At 34.9% G+C, this 17325-nt stretch overlaps 3 protein-coding genes across 11 annotated transcripts in view; 2 read left to right on the plus strand and 1 right to left on the minus strand.

Moving 5' to 3' along the window:
- The window catches only part of LOC113496408 (major facilitator superfamily domain-containing protein 12-like), a 64050-nt gene extending 63138 nt beyond the window's left edge, over nucleotides 1-912 (plus strand). For all 6 annotated transcript variants that reach the window (XM_026875603.1, XM_026875606.1, XM_026875605.1 and 3 more), the window contains 2 exons: nucleotides 3-153; nucleotides 608-912. In XM_026875603.1, the coding sequence (XP_026731404.1) occupies nucleotides 3-153; nucleotides 608-749 (293 nt within the window). In that variant the 3' untranslated portion in view covers nucleotides 750-912. The remainder of the gene's footprint in view (nucleotides 1-2; nucleotides 154-607) is intronic.
- A 79-nt stretch (nucleotides 913-991) lies between these two features.
- LOC113496407 lies at nucleotides 992-4050 on the minus strand. Its single transcript, XM_026875600.1, has 2 exons — nucleotides 3022-4050; nucleotides 992-2774 (listed from the first exon to the last, which is right to left on the minus strand). Exon 2 carries the CDS (start codon nucleotides 2764-2766, stop codon nucleotides 997-999), a length of 1770 nt encoding a protein of 589 aa, XP_026731401.1. The 5' UTR covers nucleotides 2767-2774; nucleotides 3022-4050; the 3' UTR covers nucleotides 992-996.
- A 1208-nt stretch (nucleotides 4051-5258) lies between these two features.
- LOC113496403 (chromodomain-helicase-DNA-binding protein 1) lies at nucleotides 5259-16818 on the plus strand. Of its 4 annotated transcripts, none has more exons than XM_026875592.1 (24): nucleotides 5259-5670; nucleotides 6568-6656; nucleotides 6737-7090; nucleotides 7166-7342; nucleotides 8317-8501; nucleotides 8659-8988; nucleotides 9131-9381; nucleotides 10016-10129; nucleotides 10214-10378; nucleotides 10461-10741; nucleotides 10829-11186; nucleotides 11265-11639; nucleotides 11726-11977; nucleotides 12254-12421; nucleotides 12517-12637; nucleotides 12978-13153; nucleotides 13287-13458; nucleotides 13541-13703; nucleotides 13796-14168; nucleotides 14252-14467; nucleotides 14602-14910; nucleotides 15020-15237; nucleotides 15410-15766; nucleotides 15858-16818. In XM_026875592.1, exons 1-24 carry the CDS (start codon nucleotides 5662-5664, stop codon nucleotides 16069-16071), a joined length of 5427 nt encoding a protein of 1808 aa, XP_026731393.1. In that variant the 5' UTR covers nucleotides 5259-5661; the 3' UTR covers nucleotides 16072-16818. The 4 variants fall into 4 exon arrangements, with proteins under 4 accessions (XP_026731393.1, XP_026731396.1, XP_026731394.1 ...); XM_026875595.1 differs by having other exon boundaries at nucleotides 15479-15766; XM_026875593.1 differs by having other exon boundaries at nucleotides 8320-8501.
- The last annotated feature ends 507 nt before the right edge of the window (nucleotides 16819-17325 follow it).

The raw sequence follows: 17325 nt of genomic DNA on the forward strand, positions 1-17325 counted from the left end.
AGGTGCCGGTAGTTCAATAACACTCGTGTCCAGTTTATGCGTAACCGCCGATTTGATAGGACCCCATTCACATCAAAGTGCTGCCATCTATTCCATTGTGACTTTTGCAGACAAACTCGTCACAGGCATTGCAGTTGTTGCTATTGAGAATTAGTAAGTATAAAAAGCTTTGTGATAAACGGATAACAGATTTCGATGAAGTTACTTTCTTTGATAACTAAATATTTCACGACGGTTCCAGCTATAATTTGAAGATCTATAAAACAGAGGGTTCTATTAATTTCCTTTATTTTTTATTCTTCAAAACTACTGAGTTCAGAATTGTATATTAACTTTAAGCTATTGATAATAATTTAATATTAACCGTACATGATTATGTACAGCCAGCAACAGAAGTACCAGTTCTATTCAGTGGCATATGGGTATACTAGATACTAGTAGGTGCGTTTTACTCTTTCCGTGCCAACCCGATATCGCTTGGTGATATTACCGAGTACAGTTGTTTAGAATCTGGCTGTGTTGACCGACTTCTGTTGCTAACCTTACACGTTCCTAGGCAAATCATTTCCCATGTTCACTATTGAAAAGGGATACGTATTTGTTACAGTAAATGTGAAGACGAAGCCGACTGTCCTCAATACTACAGGGGAGTACTCACTTACGCCTGCGGCAGTAGTGCGGTCCTCGGCATGGTATCACTTTCATTCGCAAAATTTTTACCCAAGCTTAAAACAGAAACATATTTATAATATACTTTTACATACATTTCTTTAACTTATTTCATACGCTTCATTACGTACATGTAAATATAAAACATTTGTTGATTAAATAAATACACTGTAATAGCAATATTTTAATTTAAGTTGACTTGTTATATGGCAGCATTCGAATACAAATGTGCATTTGGACATCTACTGATTTTCATTTTTAACGCCATTGATTTTTATTAAATATTGTATTTATACACAGGGTATTTTTAATAAACAAAAAAAATGTTTAAAGAGTTGGTTTTATTGGATTCAATTGAAATACTTCTATAAAAGGATGATAATTATATTTAAATACATTTGGGCTAGAAGTTTGGTTTACAACAACTTTAATACTATGATTATCATATTTTAATTTGGCTTTCTTGAATGATTTTAATAACCTCGTTAGAGCTGCCTCAGACAGGGGAGCTTCAACAAAAACACAATATAATTTTTTACATCTCTGTACTAATGCATCAGGATCGGGAATGTCACAATGTTCCCATTGTCTGTGATCAAGTACATGAATGTTTTCTAGAGTCCTACATAGGCTGAGGGATGAAAATAGTGTTTGAAAATCAATTCTCTTGTCTAATAAACGGATATTCTTGAGGGTTTTAGCCAAGCCAATTGAATTACAAATATTTTTGGAGCATGGAGATGTTAAAGGAGCTTCTATATTTAAGGTAATAAGCTTTTCACAAGTAAAGAACAATATTTTAAAGAAGTCATTAGTATAAGACACCTGACCAGTTAAACTTAAAAACGTTAACTTTCTTAAATAGACAGAATCATGACTTAGTGCGACTGATTTTGTGATATGTGTATTAAAAATGAAACTTAACTGAGCTTCTTCTACTGGTTCAAACAATTCATCATATTTTAATGTAAAAGCAGGCAGAGCAATTCGTCTCCTTTTAATTTGATGTGTATAAGCATAAGCAATTTCAGGTCTTACTAATTCATGAGGGTCTGCTGGCACTGTGTACACCCAGTCTTTATTTTTCAAAGAAGGCATTTCACGTTTAGGATTATAATATACAGGGAAGTACTGCTTCACATGTTTATACAATGCTTGAAAGAATGACTCATCAAAAGTTGTGGTTTTCTTATTCCATAACATTATAGCAACATTCCCTATAAGATTACGGCTGTAGTCATTAACACTCTCAACTTTCACACCAAAATTATCATCAAAAAAATCTTTGAATATAGGTGTAGCATACACTGCATATGCAGCTGGATTTATCATGTATATTACAAAGAACTCAAATTTGTCATACTCAACAACTGATAAAACAGGGAATCTGGTAATACATTCATATGTACTCGTAGATCTCCAATTGGCAATATATATAGTGAATCTATTTAACTCCGGTATGTCAAATATGTCCACAGGCGCTGCTCTGTGCTTAGGTTCAGCTATAACAGTGCAGACACCATCTAATTCGGAAACAACAAATTTTAATGTGTTTAATTTTGCTTTTTCTAATAAGTGGAGTACCAACTTTGAATATAACAAGTTACTAATGGATCCAACAAAATGCACATCTTCCATTTGTTTCAACACTGCTATACACTGCCTTACAACACTGTGGGGTATGGTGACTTGTCCAGGCTGGCCAAAAGCAAAATTTATATGAATATTCTTTATTGTGGGACATGCTTCATGAATTTCTATAAAATCCAATAAATGCAAATTTGTATATGTTATATCCAAGGTATTTAACTGTCTTAGCCTTCTTAATGCTGACAAAACTTTAGTCTTAAATAAGTCTGGTACCCCACACAGACTAAGATGAGCAACATTGCTTGATATATCCCTAAAAAACGGAGTCATCAACATGGTCACTGTGGCTGCTCCATTCTTGGACATATGGCACTTTTTAACAACACCATGCATACATACAACACTTTGTAGCCTCAAACAAGTGTCATACATATTTTTTACAGCCTGAAGATCTAGCTTCTTTACTATCATAATCAGGATTTCTTCTGGGAGATCTAGTAATTCCATCTCTGTAGCTGAAAAACAAGTTTTATTGTTAGATATTTGTTCTGTGACTACTGGGATCCTCCTCTTCATAAAAAGGTACATAGGTTTCATGAAAGAGATATAAATTACTAAAAGGGTATTGAAAAATCCTGGAAAAGGTTCCAAAACCGAGGACCTTGAGCTTATGATACTAGTTTGCCACTTTTTGTAAAAGCAGCCCATATGTATCTTTACTTATAATAAATATAGCAAATTAAGTTCTTATAAACATGTTACCTGGTGTAAATTTTCTTTATAGTTATTTTTTTTGTTTAAGCTTATTTTTACGAAAATATTTCAAGTAAATACATTTGATCCCGGTTTGATATTGATTCCAGTTAATCACTTTAGGTATTGAATCGATATTTTTCCACCTTTTAACAGTCCGATGGGTCTTTTTTTATCGATAATTACGGAAGTGATGCAAAGATGTACATAATCCAAATTTTTCTTCGCAATCAATATTATCAATAATCGGCACATCTGACTGACGTCAAATCAAATTGTCAAAGAAATGTCAAATTCAGTTGGTAAAGTTGTCTATGTGTGAGGAAAGAATAAACTGTAAAATGTCCGAAAATCCCACTCATGTGCTACGGTTTAAATAGCTAAGGACAGACGTTTATGAACTGTGATTCTTCAAATACGAGACTACCGCGAGTGAGACCTCATTGAAATATCGTTTCGTCAAAACATCATATTTTTCTGATTCTATTCGTTTAACAAAACTCATTCTTTTGAAATCTTGTCTATAACCTACGTGGCTACAGAGAGAATGTAGATAGGCTATTTCCCTGGTTGTCCATTCGTTGCCAATATCGGTCATATGTAGAGCATTGACAAGTCGAACTACTTGTCGAAATCAATCCTACAGAGGCTACCGACTTGCTGTTTTCGTTCGTTTCCTACTTTAAAAAAAAGGCATTCTGTTGTCCCACTAAAGTGTTACAGGCGAGACAGGAGGGGTCATCTCCGTTTATTTACAACTTTATGTGATGGAATCTTAAATCTAATTAATAAAACTGTCCGAGATCTCTACGTGCTCTTTTATGACTTATTTTATGAAAATTAGTAACTTTGAGGTTATTAGTTTCATTTAATTTAATTACTCAAGGTCATATCATATCAACCAGATAATAACATGATGTTCAAAATAAATATTTGTTGAGCCTTTAAGTATTTGCACCGACGACGATGATTGAAGTGAAAATATGGTCAGACTCATTTAAGATAAAATAATAAGTAGAAAAAATACAAAATATTTTCACCCATCAAAATGATGGCTTTGCCAATTTTTAAAGCGGCACCAGAAATATATTTCACGACGAATATCGCTCTTCAGTATCCGTCATGACTATGAATGAAGCAGTCGTGAGTCTTAAAATAAAAAAGTATGTACCTATACTACTAATCTAATTTTATTTATAATTTAAAAAATATAAGTTGTGTGCCTGATTTGCAAAAACAAATTTAACCACAAACATTTTCGATAAGTCTAGCGAGCATGTCAATCCAAGCATTTTACACACGGATGTGACGTTACTGACAATTGGTAGCATTGAGTCCGCACGACTAGTGATGTAAAGATTTTAATAGTAAGTATTAGTAGTATCACTATCAAGTACCTATTAAAAATTTTAACTTAATGAAATGAACGATTTAGTACTGGAGAGTAATTTCGTTTTTTTTGCAGTGATCTCTCCATATGTTTATTATATTGTTTTGGATTACTGACGTTCTGCTGACCGTCCATCACCAGGTTGTATTCCATAGCATTTAGCCTACTCGAGCAGGACTCTAAGAGTCACGAGTCGAATATGAACTTGACCGGTTTTATTACATCTGTTCCTTTGTCTGCTATCAAATCTTGCAAGTTCAATTCACCACATTTCCCAAGTTCCGAAAAAAACTACTCAATCACTTATTTTGGATCTTTTCTGCTGTACAAATTTATTTACGGTTATACTCAGAAATGGTTAACTTAGTTGCATCTTTAATAATCTTAATTAAGAACTCTCGCAACGCTTGAAAAACTGTGTAAAATACCACACCTTTATATTTGATACTATAGTTGTATTAAACTGAAGTAAAACTAAGATGTTTTTTTAATTAATCGGTAAATAGAACTATCATCCCTTATTTCAATGTTTCTTAATAGTTAAATATTTATTTCTTATTATTTTTTCAGTAACAAATGCAAACAACACAAATATTAAAGTATGTAACTTATTCTAAGCTGCCTTGATTTGCTATTTTAACAAATATTAAATCCTAACGAAGTAATTATACTAATATATCCACAACGGACTGTAGTTACGAATTAGATATTATTATCCATCGTATGAAAGGTAACTCATTTATTGATTTACATTTTTAAATAAAGATCTTTCACCCTGATATCATCAAGCCAGAAAGTATCCCATACTCAGTACGATGTTATAGACATCCCTATGGCAAATTTCGTCAGGCAGCTGGCAGATGGCAATATGGCTGTAGCTTTCGAGTTTCGCTGGCAGTGCGCGGTGCTCGCATCATTTTCAGTACAGAAGTAGTATTTCTGACGGCTCTAAAGTTTCGTTTTTAGTTTTTTTAGTGGTTGTTGTCTCTGTTTACCTTGATTTAACTAAAGTTTTGTGGCAAAATTACTGATATTTCATTTCCGTCGTCACCAGAATTTATTCGACGACAAAATGGCGTCGCTTGACAAGATTTTACTGCAAAATATTTTTTCGCATTTTATTCGCTTATCATAAAAATATGCAGTTAAATTTAATACCGTGTGTTTTCTTAACATTTTTCTCAATGAACTATCCAGTTTTTCTTCGTTTCGGTCTTTAATTATATAAGAAACCGTGTATTCCTTGAATTTACTACAAAATGCACTTGGTAAGTGATTTTAAAGCTATATTCTTCTTTGTTTTTGTGTATTTGTTTATTATATTTCTGTTAAAGGGTATAAAATATTAATGGAACCTTCTAGAAGTCTTGGGTGTGGCCCCGAAACAGAGTGAAATTTTAAGACGTAATTGTGAATTTAAGGGTTTTTGTGATTGTTTACAATACATTTTGCGGATTTTATGTATGAAAAGTTTGTTGTCCCACGATAGAAAGTGTTTGCAACGATTCTTTGTTACGTAATCTACCCATAGCAAGCATTAAAAATGATTTTCTAAAGGGACCCATTTTTGCAATTTAGCTTTGAAAATTGGTCTTACTAAGCACTACATACGAGGATACTAGCTTTTGAGGTTATGATATTCTATTACCATGAAATTCGAATTATTTCTAGTGGTAAATGTAGCCCAATTTCAATGCTAAATTTGTGTTCTTCATGATTTTTTCTATTTATGATATTTTCCAAAATTTTGATTGTTTTTGAGGTGAAGGAACTCTGTTTTGAGGTTATGTCTCTTATTTTATTGTTTTGTTGTTATTGGGGTACTCCTAAAGGAATCCAGACCACTCTGCTTGAGATTTATGGATGTTTTCCTCAGATCCATGTTGGTACTCCATAGGTTTTTTTTATTCCTGCGTACCACCATTCTATATGAACCAGTGATTAATGAGATATTTGTACACTATAACTGAATATATTAATTACCATATGACTTCTTTTTATAAGTTATGTTGGTTATTTAGTTATGAATAATTATTACTCATTAATTTAGTTATTTTTTCAAAGATTTTTTACTAAACCCTACTCTCATGCAACAGGTTCTTGGCTTCTGAACAAAATTGACTGCAATTATTTAAATGTGACATTAACTGTAACAATTGTTTCAGAAGGGATTCATGAATGAATCTGGAAGTGATTCTAATAGCGAGAAAGGTGAGAAGAGTGATTCCAGTGGTTCAGGCTCAGGCAGCGAAAGGTAAGTTTGCTTCAAAGGGAACTGATGCTTTTGTATTAGTAATAACTGTTCCTGTAATGAATAATAACTTATTTTAACAGTGAAAGCGGATCTAGTTCATCTGGTTCTGGATCTGAGAGGTCAGGATCTGACAAATCGGGGGACAGGTCACATCACAGTGATGATACCAAATCATCACCAAAGCACAGTAACGCGAACTCTTCCAAATCTGACCACCACACTGACAAAAATTCTTCAGATGAGGATTCTCCTTCTAAATCTAAATCACGCAATAATCATGCCAAATTGAAATCTGACCTATGGGAGGATAATCCAGACATATATGGAATCAGAAGATCAGCTAGATCTCGAAAAGAGCCAGATAGACTTAAATTAGCAGATAGTGATTCTAGTGAAAGAGGCAGGACTCACAGTAGAAAAAGTAGGAAAAGAAGGTAGTAAAACAAATTGCAAGTCAATACATATAACCTTAATTTAAATTTGGTGTTAATGTTGGTATGTTATTACAGTGATTCATGGAATTCAGACTCTTCAGATAGTGATAGTGACTTAAAAGGTTCACCACCTCCACCTTCAAAACGACCAGGCCAAAGAAGTGTACCTCTTCGAAAAAGAAAACCTACTCGTAGAAGATTTACTAGTGATGAGGATGAAAGTTCTGAAGGCAGTGATGATGACCACAAAAGGTAGTAGCCATGAAATACTTATAAATTTGTATTAATTAAAAATGTGTCAAACAAGCAAAATATACATTTAACCCCATTTGGGGAGTAAATAGTTGTCTAGTTCTACATCTCATTGAGAACAGAAACTGTACCAGAAGTGTTTAATCAGTAAGGCACAAAACATGAATTCTTTAAAATAAATATTTTTAGAATCCAAAATGAGAAAATTAATAAATATTTTTAAATGTTACTTTTGATTTGCATTTTAGATAAAATTGGCCCAATTTTGCATACACCATGGTAACCCTTTTGTTTAAAATAAAGATTACCACTATATTTAAAATTCAATTTAACTGTTTTGACCAGTTTATAATTTTACGAGTACTAATTAAGGCGCCGAATATTCATCTTTTAATTAAGTTAAACTTCATTTTTGACATGATTATCCTCTTTTTAAAGAGTATAACTAATTAAAGTAAGTAAGGTTAAACATATTATGGTCCTTCTTTTAAGTGGTGAATAAAGCACTTAAAATAAAAATAAAAATCTGTTTTTAATTCCTTTCACAACACAGGACAGGAACCTATCGTTTTTCGATAGGGTGAAATGGCAAAATAATAACTTGATATTTATTTTGTTCCTTTAAAAGTGTAGTGCCTACCCATTTTCTTAAATACAACCAATCGTAGTTTTTCAAAAAATTGTAAAACTTAATTTCTTTCTTAGTATCAGGCTTTCAGCTTCTTTGTTAATTGCATACTAAACTTGATGCACACAAATGTTACAGTTTGATTGGAAATTCATAATTGTTATTTCTTTCTATTCAATGTCGCTTTCAAAGAATCAAAATGGCTTCAATGTATTGATGACTACCGCGTGAACTTGACCGACATGCTTACGTGCGAATATGACGTCAGCGAACATTTTGTTTACCTGATATTACTACGTCGCTCGGCCGCTTCTCTTGCAATTTTTCAGCATTTTTGTTGTTGTAGCAGAACAGCAACACGACGTACGGGCGCAGCAGTTAGTTACAAAGAAGCAAGTGATGAACAAACTGACTCTTCCGATCTTTTGGAGGTGGAAGGTGTGGATGGTGAAGCTGAAGCAGAACCAGAACCTGAAGACCATAGTGAGACTATAGAAAGAATCTTAGGGCACAGGAGAGGGAAGAAAGGAGGTAAAATATATGTACATTTACCATCAATTCTTAATTTGTTTTTGTTTTCATAAATTGCAATACTTTTACACATGTTTTTTTGCTGTTCTATTTATTTTTGCATTTTGGTGCAAATACACTGTTAAATTTTAGCTAATATCTTCTTATCATTATGCAGTCACTGGAAATGTGACTACACTTTACTATATAGAGGAGCATGGAGATCCTAATGAAGGCTGTGATCCAGATGATATTGAAAACACTGAACCTCAATATTTGATCAAATGGAAAGGCTGGTCACATATTCACAATACTTGGGAGTCAGAAAGGACAATTAATGAACAAAAAGTTAAAGGTCTCAAAAAATTAGAAAATTATATAAAGAAAGAAGCTGATTTGTCATGGTGGAGACAACAGGCAGGTCCTGAGGATATAGATTACTATGAATGCCAAAATGAGTTGCAGCAGGAATTAGTCAAGACCTACAATAATGTAGAAAGGATCATAGGTAAGTTGTGTTACTTGAGTAATTAATTCATTAATGATCCAATTTCTTTCCACATCAGTTCAAATTGTTTTAAAAAAGATGAGAAATGCTAGTTTTTATTTGAAATATTTTATTCTTATCAGACTACTGTCTGTTTAATTAGCGGAACAAACACGTGAATTAGAGGGTGGTGGCACAGCTCATGAGTATTTCTGCAAGTGGGAATCTTTACCATATGCTGATGCTACTTGGGAAGATGCATTACTAATAGAAAAAAGATGGCCTGAAGAAGTGGAACAATTTAAATACAGAGAAGCTGCTAAAACGACACCCTCAAGACATTGTCCCGTCTTGCGAAGAAGACCTAAGTTTCACCATGTCAAGGAACAGCCAGATTACATGGGCAAAGATGCGGTATGTATGCAAATTGTCAAATAAATTGTGTTGTTTTGGTCATTTCTCTGTAATGCATCATAGACCAAAAAAGCAGTTTAATGTGTTTAGGGATTGTCTATGCTTGTGAATGTCTATTGTATGACTCATTTTATTCTGAGGGTATTTGTTTATTTTTATTATCGGCGTGTGAATAACACATAATGTTATACATAATGAAAATTTTAAATTTTGTGTGGAATTGACAAAATTTTTGGTGTTAAGATTATTCTTTATTATTACAACTCAAGGAAAACTAATGAGTGGATTTTAACGGTTTGTATTATCAATCTAGTTCTTGCCACAGCGCCATCTACCGCTGTATCGCTGAAGTAGGTCGCGTAGTTAGTGTAAGCGATTTTTGTTGGCGTTAGCCAGATGGCGTCACTAATGACTTGATGCGTAATCATAATGAAGGACATTGACTACTTTGTAGTATGATAACATTACTTATTGTGAATTATGCATCAACTTTATGAATATTTGACGAATATTTTAATAAATATTACCTATTTTTAAGAAAAAAAAAATAATAATTGCCTATCAGAGACTTTGTATTAGTTTAACTCTGCATTATGTCTGAAACATTAACGAACATTTAATTTTTTGTTTACAGAGTTACGTTTTAAGAGATTATCAAATGGATGGGTTGAATTGGTTAATACATTCCTGGTGTAAAGACAACTCTGTTATTCTTGCCGATGAAATGGGTTTAGGTAAAACTATACAGGTGTGTATATAATTGTTTTGTTTATGGAAATAATGGTTAGTTGATGTGTTGTTAACATGTGTTGATCTTATGCATTGTTTTCAGACAATTTGTTTCCTGTACTACCTCTTTCAATCTCAACAACTATATGGACCATTCCTATGTGTGGTGCCTTTAAGTACAATGACAGCATGGCAAAGGGAGTTTCAGCAGTGGGCACCTGATATTAATGTTGTTACTTATATTGGTGATCTCAGTAGTAGGGATATTGTAAGTTACATTCTGCTTACCCTTAAATTATCTTATCGTTTCATATATGTAAATCAATCTATAACTAATTTTCTTCTTTCAGATCAGACAGTTTGAATGGAGTTTTGCCAGTTCGAAAAGACTGAAGTTCAATGCCATTTTAACTACATATGAAATTTTACTCAAAGATAGACAATTCTTAAGGTCCTTTAGTTGGGCTTGCTTATTAGTTGATGAAGCGCACAGATTAAAAAATGATGATTCTTTGTTGTATAAAGCACTTAAAGAATTTGATACGAATCACAGATTATTAGTTACTGGTACTCCATTACAAAACTCACTCAAAGAATTATGGGCCTTATTACATTTTATTATGCCTTACAAGTAAGTGTTATCTATCATGTACATGAAACATAAAATGCTAAATTGTAGTTGTTTTACTAAAATATATTTTATCTATTCTTTTAACAGGTTTGAATCATGGGAGGAGTTTGAGAAAGACCACGAAGATGCTGCGACCAAGGGTTATGAAAAACTACATAAGCAATTAGAACCTTTTATATTAAGGAGGCAAAAGAAAGACGTAGAGAAATCATTGCCAGCTAAAGTAGAACAAATATTACGAGTAGAAATGACATCAATTCAAAAGCAATATTATAAGTGGATCTTAACTAAAAACTATAGTGCTTTACGAAAGGGTGTTAAAGGGTCTATAAATACGTTTATTAATATAGTTATTGAACTTAAGAAATGTTGCAATCACGCCTTATTGACTAAGCCTGAAGATTTTGAGTCCAGAGCGTCGTTAGCTACAACGGACGCTGTAGAGGTAAATTTTAAATAAATCGTGTTTCATTTTTCCCTCATGTTTATGATAAAATTTTATTTTATTTCTTTTGTTTTACAGAAACTGCTGAGGGGCTCTGGAAAATTACTCCTGTTAGATAAACTATTATGTAGGTTAAAAGAGACAGGTCATAGAGTGCTAATATTTTCTCAAATGGTCAGAATGTTAGACATTTTGGCAGAATATTTACAAAGGAGGCATTTTCCCTTTCAACGTCTTGATGGCAGTATAAAGGGTGAAATAAGAAAGCAAGCCTTAGATCACTTTAATGCAGAGGGATCTACCGATTTCTGTTTTCTACTATCCACCCGAGCTGGTGGTTTAGGTATAAACTTAGCTACTGCAGATACTGTGATTATATTTGACTCTGATTGGAACCCTCAAAACGATTTGCAAGCTCAAGCGCGAGCTCATCGTATCGGACAAAAGAACCAGGTATTATATTATTGAAATTTACAGAGCTGTAATCAAAATCCAAAAAAAAAAAAAAAACGTAATAACATCAATTGATAATTTTTCAGGTCAACATTTATAGATTAGTTACCGCTCGGTCAGTAGAAGAAGATATTGTTGAGAGAGCTAAAAGGAAAATGGTGCTTGATCATCTTGTTATCCAGCGTATGGACACCACTGGTAGAACTGTTCTTAATAAACGCGATGCTTCAGGGACAAGCGCCAATAACCCATTTAATAAGGAAGATTTAAATGCAATATTAAAATTTGGTGCTGAAGAATTGTTTAAGGATGATGATGAGAATGATGAGGACCCCGTCGTACGTATTCTTGTTTACTATAAATGTCATTTAGACTAAAAAAAATCATGCAGGGTGCAATAAATGCCCTGCTACGATTAATCAGTTTTGTGACGATATGTCAGTTTCAGTTTAGTTCATCAGTAATCAGTTTAGTGCGTGGCTCTTGCAAAGCATTACAACTCGCAGGATATTTCTTGCATCATCTAAATAAGCCATAAATCTATAAAATTCCATAAAAACAGTTTTTCTGGAATTGGCTTCACCAAATTTGACAAATTATTTGTACATTTCCAGTGTGATATTGATGAAATCCTGCAAAGAGCTGAAACTCGCGATGAAGTCCCCTCCATGGCGGGAGATGAACTTCTGTCAGCTTTCAAAGTTGCTAGCTTTGCCTTTGATGAAGACAAAGCAGTAATGGAGGTTAAAAAAGAGAATGCGGAAGAAGAAAGCAAAGATTGGGTAACATTTCATTGTTTTTATCATTTGAAATGAATTTATTTTATGTGGTGGTATAGCATCAATATATTAATGGTTTGTATTTGCCATGATTTTAGGATGACATTATACCTGACCATGTGAGGAAAACTATCGCTGAGCAGGAGAAAAACAAAGAAATGGAAGACTTATACTTGCCACCTAGGAGAAAGAATCTACAAGCTAATAATGCTGATGGTAGTGAGTACTGTTTATATCCTACCACATCGTATCATTAGGCTAAATATGATGGAATCATTTTAATCATTTTCTTCAAATTATTTTAGTTTCTCGTTACGTTACTTATATTGCAATGTGATTTTAACTATTTTAATCTAGCAAGTATGACAGTAAATAAATATCGTATGAAGTGTAATATTTATAAAGTATATAAAAAAAATCACACTTTCCAATCGAAATAAATATGGTTATTTCTTAATTTACAATTCTAATCAGATGTTTCAAATAAATTCGTAGACTTATAGGCTAGAACAGTTTTTAATGGTTGGTAGTTAAGCTGAATGTTGTATTTCCATAACAGCTGAAGGTCGTAAGCGTCGGGGTCGTGGGTCTGGCGAGGGCGGCGATGGCGCGGACTTGGACGGCGACGGCGAGAGCGACATCTCCGACGCGAGTGCGGACGACGACCGCCCGCGAAAGCGAGGCCGCCCGCCTGCCTCGCATAGGGAGAAAATCAAGGGATTCACTGATCAAGAGGTATACTTATTGAGTTATCAAGCAAATATTTTACCACCTAAATTTCTGGCAATATAATTATATCTGCCCTATGTAAATATCACACTTGTTTCAGAAATAAGTTCGTTATTTTATTTTCACTGTTTCATTCCAGATACGAAGGTTCGTAAAGAGCTTCAAGAAATTCTCAGCGCCCTTAAAACATCTAGATAGTATCGCCTGTGATGCAGAATTACAAGAAAAACCACTCGCAGATCTCAAAAAGTTAGGTGAAATTCTACAAGAGCGATGTAAAGCAGTGTTAAACGACACTTCAGAAGCACCAAGTATGTGATATATCCAAGTCATTCATATATTAGTTTGTATTTTTCTAGTATCTAGGTTTGTAATAAAGCGTTAAATTTACAGATGAACAGTTAGACGGTCGCAAAAACACTAGAAAAACTTTTAAACTTGGTGGAGTACCTGTAAATGCAAAAACGATGGCTGCATGTCAAGACGAATTAGCACCCCTCGATGACTTCCTGCCTGACACCAAAGAAGAAAGGTTAAAGTGGCAGCTGGACTTTAGGTATGTATATTAAATTTTATTCATTGAATTATATGTAACTTATTAAAAGTAATGTTATTAACAAGAAATCTATTGTAAAACTTTTCTTGCAGAACAAGACCAGCAAACTTCGATGTGGAGTGGGGTGTACCAGATGATTCCAAATTACTAGCAGGAATATATCAATATGGTATGGGTTCATGGGAGGCAATCAAAATGGATTCCTCTTTTGAAATTGGAGACAAAATTCTCACAAACGAAGATAAAAAACCTCAGGCGAAGCATTTGCAGTCTCGTGCCGAGTATTTGCTGAAATTAATAAAAAAATTACTTGATACAAAGAATGGCAAGCAAAAGCAGAGAAAACCTCGGACGAAACGGGGTAATAAGGAGCCTGTTACTAAGGACATAGTGGAAGATGACGCTAGTTCTGGTGACGAGAATAAAAAATCAAACAAGACTGGTAAAAATGATAAATCTGATAAGGTAGGTACTTTACACTCCAAGTAATTAGAAATGTCTATCTCGCCGATCATTTCGCTTGATTAATAAAATAAATATATTTTTAGAGTAAATCTAAACTAGAAGAGTTGTCTACACATGACGAGACCTCAAATGATAAGAAAGAAAAAGATAAAAAACGCGGGAAGAGGGACAGTAACAGAAAAAATGATAAATCCAAATCTCGAAATAAGAAGCCCGCCGGTCCTATGCATTTCACTGCCAACAATGAACCAAGGGCGTTAGAGGTTCTTGGTGATCTTGATCCATCAGTTTTTGAAGAGGTAACTAATATATATGCACCATAATATACTAGCTTGTTCATGTATCTGAGACATATTTTCGATATGTTTATTTTTTGCAGTGCAATAACAAGAAAAAAATATTGTTGTTATAATTGTTTACTTCTTAATTATAGTGCAAGGAGAAAATGAGGCCAGTCAAAAAAGCCTTACGAGCTCTTGATAATCCAGATCAGACACTCTCTGAAGCGGACCAAGTTGCTAGGACGCGGGCTTGTCTCACACAGATAGGCAACCAAATAGACATATGTGTAGATGCATACCCCGATCCTGAGAAGAAAGTTGAGTGGAGAAGTAATCTCTGGTATTTTGTTTCAAAGTTTACAAATTTTGACGCAAAACAGCTTTATAGGTTATATAAATATGGACTGAAGAAAACTGAATCATCTAGTAAAAGAGAAGGAAAACATAAAGAAAACGTTAAGGTTAGTATTTATAAAGCACCATGATTAAATAATGTTGAAATTACTTTTTATGGTAATTATGTAAATATAATATAAAATTAGTAAATTCAATATTTAAATTTTGTTGCAGTCTAACAATAAAAATAATCACAATAGCAATCATGTAAAGTCGTATAAGAAAGATGGTAAAGCAGACAATGCTAATGATAAGAAAGAAAAGAGACCTAAAACGGATCGAGACAAATTCGATAAAAACAATGACAAAATTCCACACACGTCTGGAATAAAGAGAAAGTTAGAAGAAGGAGAATGTGACCCAGACCCCAGTGAGAATAAGCGTCACGAAAGGTATCGTAATTATTTAATTTTGCTGTCTTGCTCACTAACAAGTCATGATAAACTCGTCACACATGTTCACCCGCTTCCTCATTATTAATATTCATAACATGTTATATTCGCATCAAATCGCTAACCTCTCCTGTGTCGCTCACCACCATTATTGCTTCTTCCATCCCTGCAGACATAAAAACAAACACAAGGATCGCAAGGATAGGGATAGGAGCCTGAAGCGGGACGATTTGATGTACAGAGAGCGGAGTCGGTCGGAGCGGGAGCGAGATCGGGACCGCGACCGGGAGCGGGACCGAGACCGGGAGCGGGATCGCGAGCGAGACCGCGACCGAGACCGCGAGCGCTCGCGGACGCGGCGCGACAGCGGCGGGCTCGGCGCCGCGCGCTCGCGCCCGCCCTACAGCATGCCGCACGCGCACGCCGACCACGCCGCGCCGCACGCGCACCCCGCCTGGACGCCGCCCTCCTACCCCGGCCCCAGGCAGTACCGCGCGGACCGCACGCCGCGCCCGCACGACAAGCGCAGGTAACGATCACTCGTCTTATTCATAATTATAATTAACATTTCTGCTGCTAATTATGCTGAATAACATTTTCATTTCATTTTTATCTTCCAGCAGGTACAGCGGCTTCAGTGGAAGCATGCAAGGCAACCCCTATGGTGGTTACTACGACAGTACGACCATGGCGGCCGGCATGGGCTTTCCGCCTGTGAGGCCTTACCCGGATGAGTGGCGAAGCTATACGCAGCCTGATTACGCATACGATGACCGGGACTATGAGCGCGAAGTGTACAGGAGAGATTACGATCGTCGCGCACCTCCCACCTAGTACCGTCATTCCGTCGCGCGTTGTAAATAACTTTGTATTTAATTTTGTAAATAGGTAGCCTGTAGTATCACCTCTTTCCGAGAACGCTGGTATAACCGTGAAAGTGTAAAGTTTAAGTGACAAAAGTGCTGTGGTTTTTATCTATGTGATAAGCGAAAGCGCATCGATTTGATATGAGACGTTATTAGTGACATTTTATAAGTAAGACTGTATAGTAAATTTATTTATTGCCGAATCTGTCGATTGTTTGTTAATGTACAGAATTTAGAAAAAACAACCATTAATTTTATATTGTTCCAATTTAGTGGCAGTCTTAATTAATTGTTTTTTTTAAATCTCTAATCCAATGTTTTATGTAATTGATGCCTCATGTCGTTATTTATGTATTTAACTTGACAGAAACAAGTGATATAAATAGGTCGTAGTCAATGTACAAAATTTAGCAATTGTTAGTAGGTTTGCATGTAATTATAAATCATGTGCAATTTCAATAAATTGTGTATAGCTTAGCAGAAGGGGCACATAACTTTGTCATTGCATTTTAGCAGTGGACAGGAAAGAGTTTTTATTTGTAAATTCATTTCTCATTTTGCGTGCATTTCCGAGTCCTGACATGGCTCGTACAATCCTATTTTTATACATTATGTAAATTCTTATTCTCTGTTACATGCAATTGTGAATGTAATATGGGGTGAAAATGTCTTAAATGGTATATACCATGATAATAAATAAACATATTAAAGTTGATTATCTTTTATTTCATTTCTTAATAACACTCGACACTAAGTTATATATATGAAAGATGGTTACTAAAGAAGAAACTAATTCATTTCTTCTTCATTTGTTGGCTTGCTGTTCAGCCGTTTGCTGGACTATTTCATTGCCATTATCTTCTTCTCAGTCGTTGCACTCTTGGTAGAGTGGTCGTGGTCGTCATTTCAGCTGTTAGTGGCTCGCCTAACTATACGCCGCCATTCCTGTCTGATGGCCGCCTTTCTGGTGCAGACGTGCAGGGAACTGTCCACAGCTGCTCTTATCTGGTCCGTCCACCTCATAGGCGATCTACCTCGTGCCAATATAACTGCACGCAAATCATTATGCCCAAAAATGATACTGTAACTTCCTTCTGTGAGTGAGTCGCGGGGCGCATTGTATAGTTTAACAAAATCGCGGATGTAAAGGGCAACTTATTGGATGAGAAGCCCAAATATGTAAGCGGCTTACTGCTCAATTCACTATCAAGTGGAATGGAAT

Source organism: Trichoplusia ni, chromosome 8 (genome assembly GCF_003590095.1).
Source record: "Trichoplusia ni isolate ovarian cell line Hi5 chromosome 8, tn1, whole genome shotgun sequence".
In the NCBI taxonomy this organism is placed as follows: domain Eukaryota; kingdom Metazoa; phylum Arthropoda; class Insecta; order Lepidoptera; family Noctuidae; genus Trichoplusia; species Trichoplusia ni.

Bases quoted from the DNA above. Each gene is read 5' to 3' on its own strand.
- LOC113496407 (XM_026875600.1), bottom strand. From the start codon at position 2,766: ATGGAATTACTAGATCTCCCAGAAGAAATCCTGATTATGATAGTAAAG.
- LOC113496403 (XM_026875592.1), top strand. The intron at 11,187-11,264 runs GTAAATTTTAAA...TTTGTTTTACAG, and splicing joins CTACAACGGACGCTGTAGAG to AAACTGCTGAGGGGCTCTGG. The intron at 11,640-11,725 runs GTATTATATTAT...ATAATTTTTCAG, and splicing joins GTATCGGACAAAAGAACCAG to GTCAACATTTATAGATTAGT.